The sequence below is a fragment of the Orbicella franksi genome, chromosome 6 (genome assembly GCF_964199315.1).
Source record: "Orbicella franksi chromosome 6, jaOrbFran1.1, whole genome shotgun sequence".
NCBI lineage: Eukaryota > Metazoa > Cnidaria > Anthozoa > Scleractinia > Merulinidae > Orbicella > Orbicella franksi.
In genome coordinates this window covers 30,655,393-30,677,893 of record NC_138150.1, presented here as the reverse complement: position 1 = coordinate 30,677,893, position 22,501 = coordinate 30,655,393, and the positions used below count along the sequence as shown (strand labels likewise).

The window sequence follows — 22,501 nt, the reverse complement described above, 5'->3', positions numbered from 1 at the left end:
TTTCATATTTCTAGATAACAGGCTAACATGAATTTAAATGGTTACTCTCTGTGGTCGCGGACAAGTGGACTGTTGAATACCTTCCCGTCCCCGCCTTTAGTTAACATTCAAATATCGCCTATCGAGCTAGCTTGTCCGAATTGAAAAGGAGTCATGATAAAACATACTCAAGCTCAACGAAGAAATTAAATATTTCTGAAACCCATAGGCGTCCATATCCATACAGTGGACTAATTAAGGTTTCTGCAACCGTGAGTCTAAAACAACAGATTTTATGCGGAAAAGACGGTTCTATTCTTAAGTCTAAAAAAATTGAACGAGTACGAACTGAATAAAAACACACCTACTTCGCTCAGGTTTTGTTTTCTTGTTTCTCGCGAAGTTTCCAGGCCGATTTATGGTGATTAAGGTGGTTAGTTGGCTCGATTTCGAATTCCGCTTTTTACTCGAGTCCGTCTACCTGAGTTCGAGGGACAAATGCGGGCTCCTTTTTCAAACAGCGGCTAGTTATAGGGCACAAGTGGTAGAGGAAAAACCAAAGGACAAAATTTTGGTAGAATTTTCCATTTTGAAATGGCTAAAATTGATCCAGTCTGGTTTTCTTTGTTTACTCTTTTGTTGGAAAGGAATGTTATAATATTAATTGCAACATTTTAGAAAACTATGCTTCTGGGGTTTAACTTATCATATTTCGATCTTTTAATATTTAATTCAAGAGTAGAAATTTCCTTGTTTTGACGCCGTCTTCCAGACACGTTAAGCATTGCCACTGGTATGGTCACTAAAGAGCTATTTCTGCTAAATTATTGATTTGACGAGTTTCACCAACAGGAAATTTTTAATTATCTTTGAGACAATAAAAACTAAAAATATATTTGAGTTGAAGAAGTAGCTAGAGGAAGGGGACCGGAACTAGTCGAGGAAGGGTTTAAAAGAAATTCACAGTGGTAAGAATCAAGAGTATCAATGTCAACTGAGTCTACTCTATTAACAACTGGAGAAGAGAGGTCGAGAGAGATTGCTTTCCAAGAGGGGATCGAGAAACTGAAAATATTTCTTCGATTTTAAATTCTAAATTAATTTAGTTGATTTTCATGTCAATAGGGCCAAACTTGCTGGAACTGCCAATAGGCCATTTCCGATTTACTCTGTGCTTCTGTTTCAAAACAAGTCTTCGTTCAAAGCCTTCAGGAAAATGAGTTTGATTTGCATGAAAATGAACGAGTGGGCGGAACACATTTTCATATGAATGGTTTCGCAAGACTCGTTTTGACACAGAGGCAACTCGGAAGTGGCCCATTGTCGCCAGCGGTCTTATTGAATGGACTTACACAGTGTTTTCAGGATTTCAGGTTTGATTTGTTTACAATATCTGTTTTCAGCTCTCTCTCCAAAGCAATGATTGAAAGTAACAACAAACAACAGCAACGACAAAGATCAACAATTGATTTGATATAATATCGAGGCCAATCACAAATTACCTTCGATTAATTGAATACAGAGCAAAAAGAAAAACACAACGATTGAGTGGTATTCATTCTTTGATTTATTATCTTTATTCGTTTGAACAAGATTATTATATTTACCAAGATTTCAAATCACACTTTTGTTGTTAGAATACAATAATTTACCTTCATCAGGTTAATGATACACGTATATAGCTTACAGGATATCTCAGAAAATTAACCACTTGAGGAACCTAAGCCCTTGTCAAGTTCTAAGATATTAACATCCTATCATAATTGGATCAACAGACACTCAAATACAATATGTCTACAGGGTCTGAACATCATCATATTCAATTACCCGTTTCTATAATGTGGACTGACTACTGGTGATGATCTCGTTAATTTTCTCACTCAGTACACGTCCCAAAAATGAACTTTTTCATTTGTTCAGTTTTCTTCAGTTATAGTTTTCAAGTACATATTTCCAACAAGTAACATGGTTATACATAGCAGCAGCAGGGATCTGTGTTATAAATTTGTAATCCGATCCTAATTTCGTCTGAGAGCGAAATGTTTTAATCTATGAAACGTTTTTTGTACCAAGACGTGACAAACACAGGATATATACAGTTATACTAATTTTGTAAGCATAAAGCACACAGCTGTCAGTGAAGGAGCAAATACACCTTATTCCAAAATGGCCGCCATTTTAGTGTTTTTTGTTTACTTGCAAATTAGCCCTTCTTGCCTCGTTTAAGGGAAAATATTCTTTTGAATTTCGAGTTTAAGAACAAGGCAACAAGGGCTAATTTGCAAGAAAAGAAAAGAATACTTAAATGGCGGCCATTTTGCAATAAGGTGTATGAATGAAGCAATCAATAATTCCAAAAAATATCGTGTTCATTGTACAAAACGCCATCGAACGAACTGTGCCTTACTCTCCACTATACTATGCCTGAATACGATTCGGAACACCATATTCTAACACGCATTGTCTTTTAATTAAGTGCTCCTGTAGGGTTTTTCTAAGAACTAACGAGTGATAATATTCTCTTTAACTACACTAAATGACTACAGCTACATGGCTTCAATGAACACTGCCATCAGGCCATGGAACTTGTACCGCCTGTGTTGGTCGGCTGGGTGGTGTTATCTCCAAGCTCGTAGTCGTGATAATCAGACGGATGGACCTTGGCTTTGGTGCAATCCCTGCAGCATAACATTACCTTCATCTTCTCCCTGAACTGGTGGTTTAACAGCGCGAATACAAACGGGTTGATGGCAGAATTTACCAAGACCATTGTGTTAGCAACAACGGTTGGTAAGGCACCAACGGTGTAGGAAGAAAAGAACTTGAAGATGTGCACGATTTGGTTGACTCCCCAGCAGAAACCAAATATGGCGGTGACAACCACGACCATCAAGGTGACACGCCTTCGGACCTTCATGACGCCCTGCGTACAAAAGATAAAATCGATTAAGATTCAGGTAGTAGTATCTGGCTTAAAAAAGCTATTCTAACGTCATTTTTCAGTTACAAGGTTCATACCATCAAGCTAATATATCCAGGGTACAATAGAACCCTACATGTACACCCAACCAGTATAAATGATGCAAGTATAATTCATCCATATGGCATTTGTGTACCGTTTGTGTTTGTGGAGAAAGAGCGTACAATTTGTAATAAGCCCCGGAGTTATTCTATTTTTTTAATAGTATGTTTGCTTGTTTTCGCCGACGAGTAGTATTACAGAGTACTATTTGTACCTTTTGTTGGATGTTAAGCTGACGTTCGTCCTTACGCTGGAACCACAAGGTGTACACGACTCTGGAGTACAACGCAATCATCAGAACCAAGGAAACACCTACCACCACCGACAAAATCATGATGAAAGCCTCCATCCAAATCTCTGGCCAGGTAGGTATGCATAAGACTCTTCCATTTTTCACCTTCGTGTTCTTCGCAAGGAAGAGTGGGATATTGACGATTCCGGCGAAGATCCAGCTACTAGGAATAATCATCTGGAATTCAAAATTTTAAAACTTTAATATTAATCCAGGAAAACATGTGTCAGCGGATAATTAATTTTAAAAAGGGAATGATCATCTCTGAAAAACTCATCTGAAATCATAAATTGTAAAACTTCTATGTGATATTGATTCATGGGAACTTGAAAACACGGCTACTGACTGTCATAGATGTTGTTTTTTTCTCGTCTTGTGGTCGGAACAGAAAGCATTTTAGATATCATAATCAGTTATGAAAACAGCAACTTTGTGTGGCTGTATTACTTTGTCCACATAGTTTTCCTGAGCTAGAAATTTGGAACGTCCTCATGAGTTTGGATTTCATTTACCACGACTTAGATTTAAGTTTGTCTGAACTTAAGAACTTATAAAAGCTCACATTTAAGGGGGTCTTTGACTTTTTACGAAAAAAAAAAAATGACATTTGAAATTTGGCCCTGTCTTGAAATTCTCGATAGTAACTTCGAGCAGTCTTTAAAAGTCGGTTTAAATCTCCTTTGCATTACAGTGAAAATTTGTGCCTGGTGTAAACAGGCCTTTTGCAACAGTTGGTCACATAACCGATAGTTCGAAACACTTAGCTACAGCTATATGAACTTCAGAACTGGATACAGCATGCTCTCAATATCCACAAGACCAATTTTTAGAGAAATGCCATGCAAGGTTGAGATTTAATGGCGACTTAAATAATGCAAAAATAAGAAGGTTTTGTATGGAAGCGAGGCAGATTTCCCCTCCAGAAACCATTTCCGTTATTAACCACTGGAAAAGGAAGCTGCTGGTAATTTGAAATAGAACGAGGGATAGAATATGAGGAAAAATGGAAAATTCTAGGCTCTTAAACCGAAAGGCAAAATTACAAGGATTTGTATGGAAAGCACGTGACTGGAGGCCAAAGTGTCTCCTTCCATTACAAATCCTTCCAAATTCTAAAGTCCCTGAAAATTCCCTGTTGAAGGATATGAACCCCAGTGTTTGCGTGTAAGCTTATTTGTAAGTGTTTTGTCCATTTCTGATAACATTAGGCCTTACCAATGATTAAGGGTGCATTCTTTTTGGGGTAATCTGGATCAGGATCAGTGATCCAAGATCACTCAGATCATGGTACAGCAAAGGAGTCGGTGAATCTACTCTGGTCACGGAGTCTTCGGTTCCTTCGATGCACCATGACTCAACTGATCTTAGATCACTGATTCTGATCCAGATCACCCCCAAGGAACGCACCCTGAATCAGTGTGTTATTGAAAAGCACGTCACGTGACCAAATGTTGTAAAAGGTCTATTGGAAACAATAAGCAAAATCGGCATCATCATTCATCGCTGATTAAATGTATATCGTCCAATTTATACCTCCAAACTCAGAGCGCTGAAACTATTTATGTCTCTTCAAACATGAACTCACCTTCAGTTTAGCAGTGGACAGTTTCCATTTGTGACCATGCGGATACATCACTGCATAATATCGTTCAAAGGCGATTACAACCAGAAAGATAGCCGAGGCAACCGCCCCAACCCAGGCGACATTTCCACCTGTCAGCAATTTGCATAACACCAAACCAGTCATGCCGTCTGGATGATGAACAGAGGTGAGCTTGAAGTAACCTTTGGGCGCAATAAACGCTGTGTACACGATATCCGCTACAGCCAGGTGGACAAGAAGATAATTGATGGGAGTCCTGTGGAATTGGAAACCATTTTTTTAAATTCTGGAAATGGAAATGGCAGAAATAGAAAGGCATATGATAATGCATGCTAGTCGTGCAACAAGTGAAAACTGTTTCTTTAAGTTGCCATTTAAAACCATGTATAGAACTACCATCGATGACAGAAATTTTGTTGATATAAAAAGCAAAAATCCTCTTGATGGTCAGTTAACCGATGAAGACGCAAGAAAAATATATCCTGCATCGGCGATAGTCTAGTTTCTTCCACGCGTAGAAATACAGATAAAACTCTTTTAGTAGAACTTCAATAGTTTCTAGCTAGGAACTCTACTGATGTTAACTTTTTCAGTCACAACATACCTCATATCTCGATTTCTCTTTATTATCGCACAAACGAGGGTGTTCCCCAGAATGTCGATAATGGCTAGTACGGTGATAACCGCTGTTATGGCAAGACCAGTTGTCATGGCTGAAGAGTGTCTCTGATACTTGGGAGACTTTGATAACGAGAAAGGTAATTGACAAGGTAAACGCCTTCCTGCACCTAAGTAAGGATTGGGATAAGGAACAAGTCATAATCCGTACCTAATCGCTATATTGTGTATTGGTCTTTTACGGTCCACTGATATATACATACTAGATAGCGTATCAACATCATGACAACGAAATTATTTTTAAAGTTGGCATTCACTTGTGATAACACACTGCTTGTGGCTAGTCTGACGAAGCGCTTTGGTTTCGCCGCGGCCAAGAGACTCGACAAATTCGTTGAGCATTGCCCTCAAAATCTCTTTCGCTAACAAACGCAATGCTCAACGAGTTTTCCTGTCAGAAAAGTCACTAAAGAGTCCCTGAGACGAAAGCGTTGCATGAGACTAGCCACGAAAAATGTATTATCACAAAATAATTTTATAGATAATAAAAACCTGATTCTGATTACCATAGGAGGTTTTTATGATGCAGCGCTCTCTACAAACACACTTTAGGTAACCCCACGCATTCTGAACGTGAAATTGCAACAAAAAGAGTCCAATGAGAGTTAAAATTTGGAAAGTTGAAATGGGGAAGTCAAACGCCAAAATCACAACAGTTTTGTCTTCATTGAATAACTTGTTTTTATTTAAACAAAGTAACAATGGGGGGACACTTTAAAATTTCAGTCACTGACGTTTGCTAACGAGGCACTTGGCCCTGAGACGTTCATGTTCAAACTGAATAGACATGACGGATTTCTTGTTTCCTGTAATTCCTCGCATTTCACATGTGCTACACTGCTTTTTGTTCTTTGACGAGCGACACGCTTTTACAGTTGGCAGCTACTAATCGGTCCAGATATCGTTTTCCACTCTCAGCTTTCGACTAACTTTAAGCCTGTCTTCAAGTTTGGATGGCTAACCAGGCTGCTGCTCAACTGCAGGTTCCGTGGTATGACAAGAGAGAATATACTAGGAGTAAGTGGCTACCTCCAATTCTTTTAACATTGCATGGCCTTGACAATTAGCCAGTTTGCATCTACACTACTTTGTAGAGATGTAGACACTATGCAAGTTTAATATTTTACTAAAAAAAAAAAACATCACAAGGAAACTCAGCCAAGATCGATCAATTCAGAGTCCAATTCGGTAACCAAATGGCCATTGCGTCTCTCAAGGAACTGCTAAGCGTGTAAAATGAAATCATTGTATGTAAACTGATTCTGTTGTCGTGTTTGCAATTATTATGAACGAGGAATATGTCCTACAGCGAGGAGTTACTGCAAGCATTCGGGAATACAGGTGTTGATAGTGTCATAGTATCCAAAGAGGTTTCCATGTCAAAGTAATCAGTTATTTTCCTACCTTGTGCACCAACAATGTTGAATTCAAAAGAGGCAGTACGTCTTAATAGAATTTATAGTCTTGAGTCAACATAAAAACTATATTCCGCGCCGACATCATTCAATTAACCTTCTTCCACGTCGCGTCTTCCTATTTTCGTTTTTATCATGATTTTCTCTTTTTTTTTTGCTTTTTGTTTTGCAGTTATCTCAATCTGTTTTCGGCAGTGATGCACTAGACTAACCGCACAATTTCTGGTAGTTTTACTCACAGTGCTGTCGATCAAACATGTTTGATCTGTTAATCTTTTAAGTTTAGAAGAAAAAATACAGTTTATCATATTGTACGTTGAGGAGGAAAAATATGGCTCGATACTTACTAGACTCTAGACTCACAAATGAGAGTGAACATGCCGTCCGCTTAAAAAAACTAATGTCGTGTACATGACGGCTCTTTCGTTTGCAACAAAAATTGAAAAAGCAAAAGAGCAACGAGAAATGACCGTAATGCCATAATTCGCGACCTACTACTAAATATTTCCATTATTTAGGATTTTTTTTTTTACTATGGTTACCTGCAGTTTCCCAAGACTTAGCGCTTTCTAAGCAACATTTCGTCCGTACGTAGGCGCAATATGAAATGGCAAAAGAGAAGATTGTCTTGAAATTAAATGAGTCTCACAATATCTTGAAGATTAGGTTCGAAATGAGAACTGAACCGTGTCAACAAACATACATTGGTTTTATTTCATATCCGGTGTCAGAAAATTAGGTGATTATTGCAGATATATTATCTTACTAGATCTGTCGTTGTTTCTCAAATGTTGCTCGATGTTTGATCCACTTTTTCAGGCTAATTCCATAATTGTAAGCAAATTTTGTCTCTGAACCAATTGCCCAAGAGGTGTCCCACTAGCCCTTCCTTCAATGAAGTTGTCTGGCCGTTTTAGTAAACTGGCTACTTGGAAACAAACAGACAAACATTTTAAAACTGCAACATTTGATTTAAGCGTACTGTTTGAGCTTAACGCCTTGTACGACAAAAAGCAAGGCAAAACTTCAAATCATTGTCTTCAGGGGGAAATAAAGAGATCTGAAGTTTGACACAGCTAATGGACAGTTAGTTCCAGACAAAATATAACTTAGGGGGTTACTAAACGTTTCGACTTTTTCTGAAATTTTAATAATATGCCATAGTGCTTGGAACATTATGTTTCTATGGCAACCGTACTTTGATAGGTATGTTTCATTTTCAAACTTGGAATTTTCTTGTTCTGATTAACAACCTTTGAGTTTCATACAGTTATTTTTACATTTTTTGGACTTTTTGGGCATGATTGTTTTGACCATGGTTTGTGATCTGTTATCTGTTTAGATATAGTGACGTTATTAACACGTTTTATGACGTCATCATCACATGTTGTTCATCTCAAAGTGAACACGTTTTGACGTACTGTTTACCCTCTAATTTTTCATTATAATTGTACGCAAACCCCAGTCGTAGAGGATTAAAAAAAGTACTTTCTGAATAGGATCAGAGCTATAGCAGCGACACATGTAGCGTATCAAAATGAGTCGCTAAGGAACCTGGCTGCATTTAGTCTCGTAATATCAAAATAGATAGTTATTTGTTAAGAACTCGTGTTTGTCTAAAAAGAACCCAGATGAAACGAAAGACGTCAGAAAACAAACATTAATATTAGAAAGTTAATGTAATGTTTGTTGAGCAGCAGCCGCAGCAGTAGATTTCTTTCCACAAATCCTCCAAATTTAATAATCTTTTTCACAAAAAATAAGTATATTTTTTAATTCAACGAAAGGGTAACTTACAACTGAGAGAATTGTCAGAGACGTTATCCAGGGACGTCTCAGCAAAGTTTTAGATACGTGTAAACGATGACACACAAAAAAACATCTACCCATGCCATGCCAGATCAATAGAGCCTTTTCACAATTAGAAGAACCGCCTGTCCCCGAAGTGCTAGGGTTATTCAGTGCTGTTACCTCTATATCACAAAGCAAATGAAGATGAGTAAGCCGTGTATTACACTGTGATAAAACACGACGGGCATTTGAGAACTCGAACGTTCTCAAATGTCCAGAGTGTTTTATCACAATGTAATACACGGCTTACGCTTCTTTATTTGCCAAATAAACCGAAGAATTGAAGAGAAATGGCAAAAAAGTAACGCGTCGTTTGGCTGTGTGCTTTTTGATTCTTTTTAGCTGTGTGCTGCGCTGCGTCATGACAAAATTAAACATGACAACATAACGTCCATCTGCCACGCGCAGTTTTAAATTATTTTGCCAGTTATGTTAACAACTGTTCCTTCCCAAAGGAAAGAGGACTGGTGTTCTAATTGTAATTAAAATTTCGGTATTTTTGTAGAAAACAGTGTTGACTTATACATATATACCCCGAGGGCAGTTCTGAAAATGTCGACAAATCGCTGACAGAAGCTAAATTTCGAACTATAATAATAATTTCTTTTAGTTACCCTTCACTCTTATGTTACCCAGAACACCCTTTGATGAATTTTCATTGAAAATGATTAAATACCACATTTTTTCTTAAATTACTTAATTCCATTTTATTGCGTTTTAAGTTACACTCTTACATGCTATGCCGTCTCCATCGAGTCCTCTACAAAAGGCAGGATTTTTAGGTAACATTTGAGCTATATTCAGCGCACTAGTGTGGCTAGACATCTGCGATTATGCCTTACACAATTAGCCAAAGAATCACTCGGAACAAAAGACAGATACTGACAAACCAAAACAACAAATTTGCTCTGATTACTTCCATATATACGCCTCTCCCGAAGAGAAAAGAAAACAGACAAAACGAGATCTTCTGACTTCTAATTAAACTGAATAGTCCCGCAATGTCTTTACAGTTTGTCGAAACCGGTTTTCAAATTTTCCAAAGGGCCAATATGTACCACGTCCTGATTGATTGACAACCCATTAGGAACTCCCATGGGAATTATACAGCATCATCAGCAGAACTAGAAGATATACCTAGCAAACTTTATGTATATATTAACCAAAAACAGGCTCAACCCTTCCACTGAATTTCTGTGGAGTATAGCAATTTCCAAGGCTTTACAAAAAGGCAATCTTGATTTAAACAGTTAATAACGACTTGGAAAGAGCAGATGTTAATTATATCTTCAAAACCTGCATAAGGACTCAGTTGTGAAATATTAAAAAGCAATTTAACTACTCGATCACGTACGGGTCCCCTACACGTTACCACTAACTCCGCTTGATTGTCCAGAATTATTCTTCACTTATTTAATGCACTCCACTACGAAGACAATCTTCTCATTAGCCGACAAATTTTCAGTCAATGAATGGTGTGCTGGGTACTTTGCATCTGGTACACAACTCAGTTCTCTATTTGTTTTGCTTTGTAATCCAAGAATGGCATATGCTTTTTATTTATCTCATAATGCTTTATTCAGACTTGCTAAAAGTTTTATCATCGCAGTATACTAATACTTTACTAATGAATTAAGATATTAAGCCATTACTGTCAAACCTATGAGAATTGAAAGTTATAGAGCAGATGTCAATTTTCTTTTCACATCACTCGTTAAGAACATTTTTTTCTTTGATCATGCAGCTTTGACACGCATATACCTTTTATTAATTTTCCACGATTGTTCAACTGAAGACAGATTCTTATCATTAGTATCAGTAGATCCCTCAAAAAAAAGAGAAGAAAAACAGACTTTTTCTCTCCATTAGCCGCGATTCTGGACTTGGAGTTCCATGCAATGACGTAGCGGCATTATCTGCCACAGTACTTGTCCAGCTGACCTCCTCAAATTACACCTCAACTGCTTTCTCCTACCTGGCGAATTCATGAATCGAGCGAAGTTGTCTATATGTTTACCCTGTCACAAAGGTTCCCTTGGAGTTCGACTGACCTATTCACTCTTGAGTTCCGTCTAGATTATTTAATCGCACAGCCTCTCTTTATCTCCGGAATATTTGTCGCTGATTATGCTTTGCCGATTAACCCTACGGATGCAGCTTAAGCCTCAATTTGCAAAGGCTTCAATTTCATTTGTAACTTTCCAAGTTTGAGCTCCTAATATGAGGAACGTGATGTAGGTGTGCTTTAAGGACATCTAAATTATGTTCTAAATACTGGCTACGCGATGCTTTGCTTAATGGCTCACTGCTTTATTTTTTATGTGTCATAACCATAAAATTATAATCGTTTTGAATTTAATATTTTATTCACACCTGTCCTGGTATATTGCTAAAAACAAACTGAACCTGGTGAAGTCAATACCAACCAATACGTTGAATTTACGACAATCTTTAACCAATTCTGTCAAATCCATTAAAACTGAAATTGAGATCGTTCTGGAAGATGTTTAGCACTTTTCCTCCAGATCTTACAATTCTGTAATACACTCCAGATTATCTTGGAAATTTACTTGTTTCATGCAATATTTATGCTTAAATAATCCCTTTCTCGGAACTTTGATAATTATTTTAAGTAATAAATATTTCCTTCACGTATTTGTTTCTTTTCGCTAACCTACACAAAGTTCAAAAAGAACTTTATTATGATTAAAACTATATCCTGGGTGAGAAACATTCTGTTTGGGTTTTTAATAGATGAAAGCATTTTCATGACTTTTTTCTCTATGCATGCATGGGGATGTATATACATCATACAACGTCCACAGGAGTAACATAACTTTAAAATTAAAAACGTAACGCACAACACGGGAGCTACCTCGTGAGAAATGGAAAACGGCCACAATACACATATTTTTCACTCAAGAAATCGTTGTAGGGAGCAGTTATAGTTATATTTACTTATTTATTTTAAAATAAGAGTGATTTCAAAAGCGTTCGAGGTGAAACGGCCTGATTTATTATGCGTGTACTTTCATTTCATCCATATCGTGGGGCAAAGACCACATGCAGGCCCTTGTACAGAACCCACTATCTGATCCTGATTTAATTTCTGATTTTTTGGAAACCGCTGGGTTTCATAAAAAACATGGCTTTTTAAATTCAATTCAAGATCTCTATATTTTAAGAAATTTCTCGTGTCAGGAAACACTGACTACTCGACTTTCTACTCGTTCAGAAGAAACTAAAAAAGAAAAATTGAAAATTAAAGGGGAAGAAGATGAATACCTTTAACTGACTCAAGATCTCAAAACGTTTTCTTCTAAAAATAATAACAAAATAAATAGCTGAATAGATATGTTAGCAAGTCATGGGCGAGATGAACGAAACTTCTGTTGAGGGATTGAATTACTACCGACAAGAATGTGTTTTTTTTAACGCTAAAACCATAGTTACATGTATGCTTCACCAAACATCGCGAATGCAATCCACTTTGCTGATAAAAGTTCTTTCTTACAAGTTCATGGTCTTCGTTAACATGGTCAAATAAGTAAGCGAATTCTCTTTACTCTAACAGACCAAGATGCTAAATATTAAAATTCTTCTGATCATTAAAAGCCAATTCCACCAAATGTATTAAAATCGACAGTACATGCATGGGAAGAAATCAAAGAAGGACAAGAAACGATCCGTACCTTGAGAAGTTGAAGGAGTATTTGATATGGCTAATTGTGTCAAATCCGGAAAATGCCTCGGGAGAAAATACAACAGTTTATGCAAGTTTTTCTGTTTGCAAGTCTGCTTTTAGCATAACAAAAGAGTCACTCAATCACAGATGTCTCATAAGCTGTAAGGAAATCAAATGCGACATTGTAATTATGGAAAATTTTGACACTAATTCTAATAAAACTTTAATAAAATGTCAAATTATTTGTCGAGGGATAACCCTCTACTATTACAGAACACCTACCTAAAAAAGATATTACAAAACCTAAGAATCATTTAAAATTAGCTGGTTATTTACAAAAATTTGAAATTTTCATACGTAATATTAATTGCAATAACTAATCTTACGCCCACAACATCGCAATTGTAATTGGAAACTCACTTGAAAATTATGAAAGAGGTACAGCTAAACCCCGTTACCTTGAACTCTTAGGTGAAACGAAAAATAATTCGAGATGTCGGGGGTTCGACAGTGATTAAAAAGCTAAACCCAAGGGAAAGATTTTTATGTTATTGACTTCTTTAGTTTCAACACGATCGCGAATTGCTACGGAGGACAACGAAATCTGCGAATGTACCAAAACTGTGGATATTACCTGGTACACTGGAGAACTGAAAGAGAAATTACGCATGCAGTTCAGTGAGCTTCACGCTGCGCTTGGTAGTGATCTAACTTAACATGTCAAGCAACCTGCCAACTCTCACTTGTCAAAAGGGAGTAATTTAGAATCAGTTTTGTTCACCACTAGGTCACTTCCTTCCCAAAAATTGAGAAAACAATCACGTCCATGCGGTGGTCAGGAAAGATAATGAAATTCGGTTCAAGAAACGGAAGTTTGTCTAGAACTTAACAAAGTTTGTTAGGTTTTGCGTTAGGCCTTTCCTAAAGATTTCATCTAACTTAAACACCAAACGTTTATTCAGCGTGTAATTATAAAGTTGAGAGGACTCTCAAATATGCCAAAATACGATCCCTGGAACATTGCTATTCCACTGGATATTTTTTTAATATATTGCAAAGCATTGCGGGTGGTGGTGAAATAAAATGGACTCTACTGTTAATGCTGTTTCTGTCAGTTATAACTTGCTCGTACCTGGTTCAATTCAATACCAAGTTAATGGCACTAGTTATTTTTTTCAAGTCGTGGTTTTGAAAGGCGGTAAACATATCAAATACACTCTTTTTCTCTCTAAGAATATATGTTATAAGGATGTCAAGGCTGAAATTTGGGAGATTTTAAGAATATTTTAAAAATGTAATTAACCCAAGGCTGAGATTTTGAAAATAATATAATTTTGCGCTTGAAAATTTGTAAAAACAATACAATTATATTATATTATTATTATTCCTTTAATTATATTATTCCTTTCTGTAAACGGCAAAACTAGCCAAAAAACAACAAAAGCAGCACTGACATGATGTTCGATGGGAATATAACATTTCTCCAAGAAGTTATGTGTCATATCAGACTTTATTATATGGCTGTGTCTCACAAGGACTGGGAACTACCGAATTCACGAATTTGATTGGCTGAAATCGATATTGACCGCGGTCTAGATTTTCCCATCTAGACCGGCACCTAGACCGATTTCATTTTGCGTTGAAAAAGTAGCAAACTAAAATACAAAAATGTGAACTATTTTCTTTTATTTTCTCCTCAATCATTTATGGAAGTGCCAAAAAGCCTGATGACAGAAAAAAAAAATAGTAAAGAGAACGAGCAAATTTCAGCAGGTTTAAGTTAAGTTCATCGCCGTTCGCAAGCAAAATGTCAGCAAACCAGTTACATTAAACGAATTAAAGTTTTTTTCTTTGCCATATAATAAACATCTTATTAACCGAGCTAAGTCGGTCTGTATGGGAGAATCTTGACCTCGGTCTTGTGTACAGACCTCACTGCGTTCGGTCTGTACTCATCACATCGGTCAAGATTCTCCCATACAGACCGACTTAGCTCGGCTAATAAGAGCTAATTATTGCCTGCAGTCTGGCTCCAAAACTACTTCAAAGCCATCAAAGTCATGATACGTTATAATCTAGGAATATTCACAAGAATAATTCAGCCTAAAATAAGGACATTCAGTCTGGGTCGAAAAACAACATTCTTATGCAAAAAAAATAGTGTAAACAAGCTAGGTTGTGACTTTTTTTGATCGATGAAGAAAAACTATTATATTTTATTTCAGAAACAACCAGTGTCTGGAATTCAAGTTTGGGAATCCGATTTGTTCAATGCCCCAAATGCACGTTCGCTTGGGACAAATTTGATTTCTCACAAGTCACTAACCTTCAATGAGTTGAAACTGGTAAAGTAAAAGTTAATTTCCCTTCAAATTCAATGAAAGATACAGGAAATTTTCCCCTAATTGTATTTATCACCGCTGCCCCGGAGGAATTCAACCCAACACAAAAGTAGTTGAGACGGAGGACCATCAATATAGAACTAATTACAGTGAGCTTTGAATGCAACTTAGCAAGCGTCCTGGTACCCCGCTGTCCATCAACTGGTGTTAGAATTTTATAATATTGTCGGTATTACGTTACGTTTATGTAAATTCAGCATTGAACGAGAAAAGGGAAGGAAAGAGCAAAACTGCTTAACTCCCCGACATATTAAATACTTTGTCTCGGGTTCTAATTCGACGGGTGAATTTTCCTTTTTTCTTAAATTTAAAAAAATTGAAATGAAACCAAAGTTTTATCCAGTTTAGTAAAAGGCTTTTTGGGTGAACCCCACCGTGTTGGCGAATTTTAAGGTTTTATAATGTTTTCAGCCGTTCGCTCTCAATATTCCAAGAATTGTATGGCATGAACGCGATTTTCGATTACCAAATAATCACCGCACCTACAAATTGAGGCTAGGCCATCCTTGAATCATATTCACGGTCTTTGCAAACAGTATCGAAAAGTATACATGTAGGTAAACAGAGACTACATGTCTGGGTTTTTATCGCCGTAAAACTTGATAAATGAAAATAATACGTTTTATTGCGCAAATGACTAAGTACTCGTGGCTTGGTCCCCTATTTTTTTTAGAAAACTCTAAAGTGTCTCATGCTTCGAGTAATAACGCTAGCTTTATCTTTCCTGACCAGCAAGGAATATTTTTATTGTAGAATCAAGTATGTATTTAGGTTTCTGGCACATTGACGCCATTGTTAAACACTTCTACTGATCAGCTGTACTTTTGAGAATATTCATTCAAACAAAATCACACATTGATTTACGAGCGCAGACTAATTGTTTCTCAAGGACTATCTTCAAAAGCGCTTCGCAAACCAAAACAAAAAAACTTGAAACGTTCGTCAAAAGATTTTTCTTCTCTTTTATTCTTTGATTAATAAAAAGATATTCTCAGGACGTAAAACAACGAAGCAAATGGCTGTGACGTCACCTGATCGAAGTTAGAAATTAAAAAAAAAATCACCTGGGCACTAAGTGGCTTCAAATCAAGACTAGCAATAAAAGAAAACATTTTGATGACTTTAAAAGCGTAGTGAGCCTTATCCGCTGAGATAAACATGAGAGTAGGCGGAATTCATAAACATTCAAGGTCCATTGCACCAATCCGAGAGGCTACACATTTAAGACCAAAAAAACCCCACCAACCTTGAACTTTGTTTATGAATTACTCAATATTGTAATTTGAATTTGAGACCACGGAATCTTGAGAAAACCTTTCCACGTGTAAATGCAAAAAATTGTCACAATTTTGCGACTGTTACAGCAGTGCCATTAATTGTTTTAACCAATTCAGGTTGAAATCAGTTTTTGCAAGGAAAAGCAAGCTTTGCCTTCAGAAAATCTGCGCATAGTCACTACTAGATTACTAAATTTCTTCCAGATACTCATAATAGACTGTGCGGCGCCCCAATGTTTATTAAATATTACCTTAAAGACTTCTTTCGCAAAAACAATATGGCCTGTTTATTTCCCATGCCTTTCTGTATGAAGTTGTTGTCAATCAAGGCAGTTTTCGTCAAGATTTACCTATATACAGACAAGTTCTGCTCATGAGGAGCCCGACTTCGTGCATGTGAAGACAACTAAAACGAACAAATATCCACCTCTTTCAGCACAATTCAAATGCCTTGTAATTGGGTCATAGGTAAAGCTCGTTGAAGTCTTCACCTTAAATGCTCACTTGCACTTATGCTAAAAACCTGAGCTAAATTACGGCAAAGTTAATACATTGATAATTTGAAAGTGAAGAATGATCATCGCAGTAAATTTTCCAATTTAAGCAATTGGAAAGAAGAAGCCTGAAAAAATCAGGGCTTCAACGGGATTCGAACCCGTGACCTCCGCGATACCGGTGCGATGCTCTACCAACTGAGCTATGAAGCCACACATTGGAAGCGAGGTCAATTAATTGAGTTCATATCTTCCCGTGAGGAGTGAAATGATGCGAAAGGAGTGAAATAATTCATATTTGAACTGCGGTTGTAGATGAAAGAACGATCATCGCAGTAAATCTTCCAATTTAAAACATTCCACATATTGAATTATATTTCATTGAGCCAGACGGAACTCGTAGCCAGATTTTAGACGCAAGCAAATACTGAATACCCAATCAAAACAAGACGAACTCACCTGAGAGCTCTAACGAAGAGAATAACTGTAAAATTATTTTAAAACCATAAAATGCACATCAGAATTAAGCTGTGCTGTTGTGATGGGAGATTTGACTTAACAACTTGTGAACATTCCTCAGCGCTGACCAAGACTTTGGACTGTCTGAAAACAAGCGATACCTTCCGAAACTGTTAGCACAAGTTAACAAGGAAAGCTTCTTCTTCGTGTGAAAAGTTGCACGAAAGCCATGTTTGGGTTTTCACACTTATTTTGAGGGCACAGGCGAAAAACAAAGAAAGAACCCATACGACTGCAAGTTATTGACGTGCGGGTGGCGTAGATGTCAAGTTCGAACAATCCAGTTTGTCAGGAATTGAAATTACACGTAATGTAATTTGACAACCATCTAAAAACAGCCAATCGGAAACTGGAATAATTTATTTGGCTTTGCTCCAACTTCGACACAAAACGTTTATTCATGATTAGTGTCTAATAATAAAGTTGGCATGAATATTGGCTGAGCCTCAAATATGACAAAATGCAATCCGTGGAACATTGTTATCTCACTGGATTTTTTAAAGATTTATTGCAAAGCACTGTTGGTAATGGTGAACTAAAATGGACTCTACTGAGAATGCTGTTTCGGTCAGTCGGTTACTACTTGCTTGTGGAATTGTATCAATTCAATAGCAAATTGCATCAGTTAGTTTTTTGCTCAAGCGGTGCTTTTGAAAGGTGGTACACGTATCAAAGACACTATGTTATAAGGATATCGAGGCTGAAATTTTTTGAAATTTTAAGAATTGACCCGAGGCTGAGATTTTGAAAAGAATGTAATTTTGCCTGTGTAAAATTTGTAACTACAATACAATTATGTCTTTAACTAAATCGTATAGAATTCTTCCTTTCTCTAAACGGCAAAATAGACCAAAAAACAACAAAAACAGCACTGGCAAAATGTTCGACGCTAATAACATTTCTGCGAGAAGTTATGTGCGTCATATCAGGCTTTATCGCCTGCAGTCTGACTTCAAACTTATTCAACGCCATCAAAGTCAATAAAGCAGAAATGTCATACGTTATAATCTAAGAAAATTCACAAAGATATATTAAGCCTAAAATCAGTAGAAAAATAAGAATATTCAGCTTGCGCCGGAAAGCAATATTCTTATATAAAAAAGAGTGTAAATTGGGTTGTAACTTTTCTTGATCGATCAAGCATAAAAAGCATTATATTTTATTTGAAACAACAGATGTTGCAGAGTCACAGATTCGAATCAAGTTAGGAAATCTGATTTGTTCAATGCCCCACGATCGCGTGGGGCAAATTTTAATTATTCGCAAGTCACTAACCCTCAATGATTTGACACTGGTAGGGTAAAAGCTAATTTCCCTTCAAGTTAGAAGAAGGGTACAGGAAAAATTGTATTTATCGTTGCTGCCGCGGAGGACTTGAACCCAACACAGAAGTAGTTGAGCAGGAGGGACATCAAAATAAAACTAATTACAGTGAGTTTTGAATACAACTTAGCAAACGCCATGGTACCCCGCTGCCCTGTCAACTGGTGTTGGAACTTTACAATGTTGTCGGTATTACGTAATGTTTATGGAAATTCTGCATTGAACGGGAAACAAGAAACTGCTTACCTCCCAGGCACATTAAATACGTTGTCTCGGGCTATAATTCGAAGAGTGAAGTTTCAGTTTTTCTTAGATTGAAAAAAATTAAAATGAATTCAAAGTTTTTTTTTATCTAGTTTGAAAAAAAGGTTTGTTCGGGCCCTTCCCATTACGCTGATGGAATTTGAAAAAAAGGAGGTTTCACTCTGAAAAGGCATCCAATGCTTTCCGTCTACACTTCGCCGGGGGAATTTAAAAACACAAAAATCACGTACCGCCCACTTTGGATTTGTGTTTGAGGAAAATTTGGTTGGGGAAATCACATCGTTTTCGAAAAGCTCCGTTTTCAAAATGGTCGCCAGTTATGAAGACCGTTTTCGAAAAGCTCCGTTTTCGTGATGGATTAGTGTGGACAGTAGGCCCAACCGTAAAAATAAAACTGCGTTTTCAAACTTCTCCGGCGTAGAGTGAACGTGGCCTCAACATTCCCTGAATTGTATTGTACGACGCGATCACGAGCTCCGATTACTGAATAATCACCCTACCTACAATAACAATCGAGGCTGCGTTATCTTTGACTCATATTCACGATCTCTCCAAACAGCATCGAAAAGTATACATATAGGTAAACAGAGACTACATGTCTGGGTTTTTATCACCGTGTAACTTGATAAATGAAAATAATACGTCTTATTACTCGGATGACTAAGTACTCGTGGCATGGTCCTTCTGATTCATATATTTTTTAGAAAATTCAGTTACTCTCAACGTGTCCCTTGCGTCGAGCAATAATGCTGGGTTTAACTCTCCTGGCCAGCAAGGCATATTTTTATTGTAGAACCAAGAATGTAATCAGGTTTCTTGCACATCGACGCCATTGTCAAACACTTCTACTGATTCAGCTGTACTTTTGAGAGTATTCATTGAAACAAAATCACTCATAAATTTACGAGCGCAGACTAATTGTTTCGCAAGGACTGCCTTCAAAATTGCTTCGCAAACCAAAACAAAGTTTGAAACGTTCGTCAAAAGATTTATTCTTCTCTTTCATTCTTCGATTAGTAAAAAGATGTACTTAGGACATGAAACAACAAAGCAAATGGCGGTGACATCAACTGGACGATCTCGTGGGCACTGAGTGGCTTCAAACCAAGACCAGCAAAAAAAAAAAAAAAAGAAAGAAAAACGTTTGGATGACTTTAAAAGCGTAGTGAGCCTTATCCTAAGATAAACATTAGAATAGATGGAATTAATAAGCATTCAAGGTCCACTGCACCAATCCCAGAAGCCTCATATTTGAGACAAAAAAAAAAACCCACCAATCTTACACTTTGTTTATGAATTACTCAATATTGTAATTTGAATTTGAGACTACGGAGCCATGAGAAAACTTTTCCATGTGTAAATGAGAAATATTGTTACGATTTTGCGACTCTTACAGTAGTGCTATAACTTGCCATTAATTGTTTTAACTAATTCAGGTTGAAAGTTTTTGCAGGGAAAGGCAAGCTTTGCCTTCGGAAAATTTGCACATAGTCACTAAAAGCCGAGGTTACTGAATTTCTTCTCTTAACAGACTGTGCGGCGCTCCAATGTTTATTAAATATTACCTTTAAGACTTCTTTCGCAAACACAATATGGCCTGTTTATTTCCCATGGCTTTCTATATGGAGTTGTTGTCAATCAAGGCAGTTCTTGTCAAAATGAAACTATATACAGACAAGTTCGAAATTGTTCTCTTCAAAATTTACTTTATACAGACAAGTTCGAAATTGACCTTTTTGACGGAATTGCGCCTGTTGAGAAAAACCCATTTTAGTTTAGAACGCGTTTAGATATTTGTTCGTTTTAGTTGTCTTAACATGCACGAAGTCGGACTCCTCTGAGCAGAACTCTGCTCAGAGGAGCCCGACGTGGTGCATGTAAAGACAACTAAATATAAAACGAACAAATATCTACCTCTTTCAGTACAAATGCGTTGTAATTCTTGGACTCGTAAAGCTCGTTGAATTCTCAACCTTACTTGCATTTATGCTGAAAACCTGAGCTAAAAACGACAAAGTTAATACACTGATAATTTGCCCATTAGTGATCCACGTTCATCGGGCTAAAATTGCAACTGTGACGCACATATTGAAGTATATTTCATTGAAACCTTCCGAGAGCCAGAAAGAACCCGTAACCAGATTTTAGACGAAAGCAAATACTGAATACCCAATCAAAAGAAGACGAACTTACCTGAGAGCTCTAACGAAGAGAATAACTGTAATTTTTTTAAAATCATAAACTTCACATCAGAATTGAGCTGTGTTGAGTGTTGGACAGATTTCACTTAACAACTAGTGCCCATTCCTCAGCGCTGACCAAGACTTTGGACTGTCTGAACACAAGAGATATCTTCCGAAACTGTTAACACAAGTTAACAAGGAATGCTTCTTCGCGTAAAAAAGTACACGAAAGCCATGTTTGGGTTTTCACTCTTATTTTGAGAGCCCAGGCAAAAACAAAGAAAGAACCCATTTAACTACAGGTTATTGACGTGCGGGTTGCGTAGATGTCAAGTTCGAACAATCCAGTTTGTCAGGAGTTGAGATTGCACGATTGTTATTTGACAACCATACAAATACAGCCAATAAGATACGGGAATAGTTTATTTGGCTCGATAATTCTTAAACAGCTGCCAACTGACGAAAGTGATAACGTCAGAGGAAAGCTCAGATAAAATTTCCTATGCATACATTCTCGATTTTGTCTAAGGAACAATATAGGTGTGCTGAAGTAGTTAACTTATATGTCTCCTCGATTCGTCCAATGCACCACGTTTAGTTAGGTGGTCGGACTACTTTTGAGAAAAAAAGAGTGAGAGAGAAAAATAAAATTACCGTGCAGAGCCAGTCTTGTAAATTAAATGTATATGGACTAACTGTGTATATTATTAGATTTTTTTTAACATTTGAATTTTCTTTCATTTTTGCCCGTTAAAGACAACGGCTGGGTGTCTTGGAAGATAATAATAATATGTTTTCATTCTCCCTCCCCCCCCCCCCTCCACCTCCCCCCAAAAATATATAATTTAGCTTGATAATATTTCAGCAGAGTACCCTGGTTTAACATTCTTATCCAGGTCGCTTTAACTTGCTTGCGTCCGTTGTTGTCATTTCCAAATTAGCTGCATGGTGTTGGCATTGCAATGGTACCCTGTCACCGAAATATTGTGGAAATGTTCACGTTTGCTCGATAAGAAACACAAATAGAGATACGAGGCGCGTTAAAACTAAACAACATTTGTGTTTGTAGACACGGATAACGTTTTTACCAACAGTTTACATAAATGATTACAGCACTTGCAAAAATTAAATTTCGGACGAAAATTTGTGTCCGAAACTAAAACCGTCCGAAATTTTAACTAATGTATTATAATGTATTTTAAGTATGTACTAAAGATAAAGCATGAGGCAGAAAATTTTCCCATTTTTTTTAAAAAAAGCAGTCACCACCTTACTAAAAATTACACGTGATCAGAATGTTTTTCGCTCAAGGAGATACCAGCAAATGGCTCGATTGAACGATCTTTTTTTTCGTTTTGAGGATAATCCTTTAAGCTGTGTAAGGCTGCTAAAGCACTTGTCACTACAAGTCGAATACTTTACATCTTTTCGACAGACGTAGATTTTCTTCATGTCCCACGCTCATTATGCATGCTTGTTTTAAAACGCGTTTGACACAAAATCGAAAGATTTAT

General features: G+C 37.0%; 1 protein-coding gene across 3 annotated transcripts; it reads right to left on the bottom strand.

Moving 5' to 3' along the window:
• Positions 1-1,555: 1,555 nt before the first annotated feature.
• LOC145490746 (pyroglutamylated RF-amide peptide receptor-like) lies at positions 1,556-21,286 on the bottom strand. Of its 3 annotated transcripts, none has more exons than XM_081469834.1 (5): positions 20,998-21,286; positions 5,501-5,684; positions 4,879-5,152; positions 3,216-3,470; positions 1,556-2,902 (listed from the first exon to the last, which is right to left on the bottom strand). In XM_081469834.1, the coding sequence occupies exons 1-5, from the start codon at positions 21,041-21,043 to the stop codon at positions 2,552-2,554; spliced, it is 1,110 nt and encodes a 369-aa protein (XP_081325960.1). In that variant the 5' UTR covers positions 21,044-21,286; the 3' UTR covers positions 1,556-2,551. The 3 variants fall into 3 exon arrangements, with proteins under 3 accessions (XP_081325960.1, XP_081325962.1, XP_081325961.1); XM_081469836.1 differs by lacking the exon at positions 20,998-21,286 and adding an exon at positions 17,158-17,655; XM_081469835.1 differs by lacking the exon at positions 20,998-21,286 and adding an exon at positions 7,532-7,768.
• Positions 21,287-22,501: the final 1,215 nt, after the last annotated feature.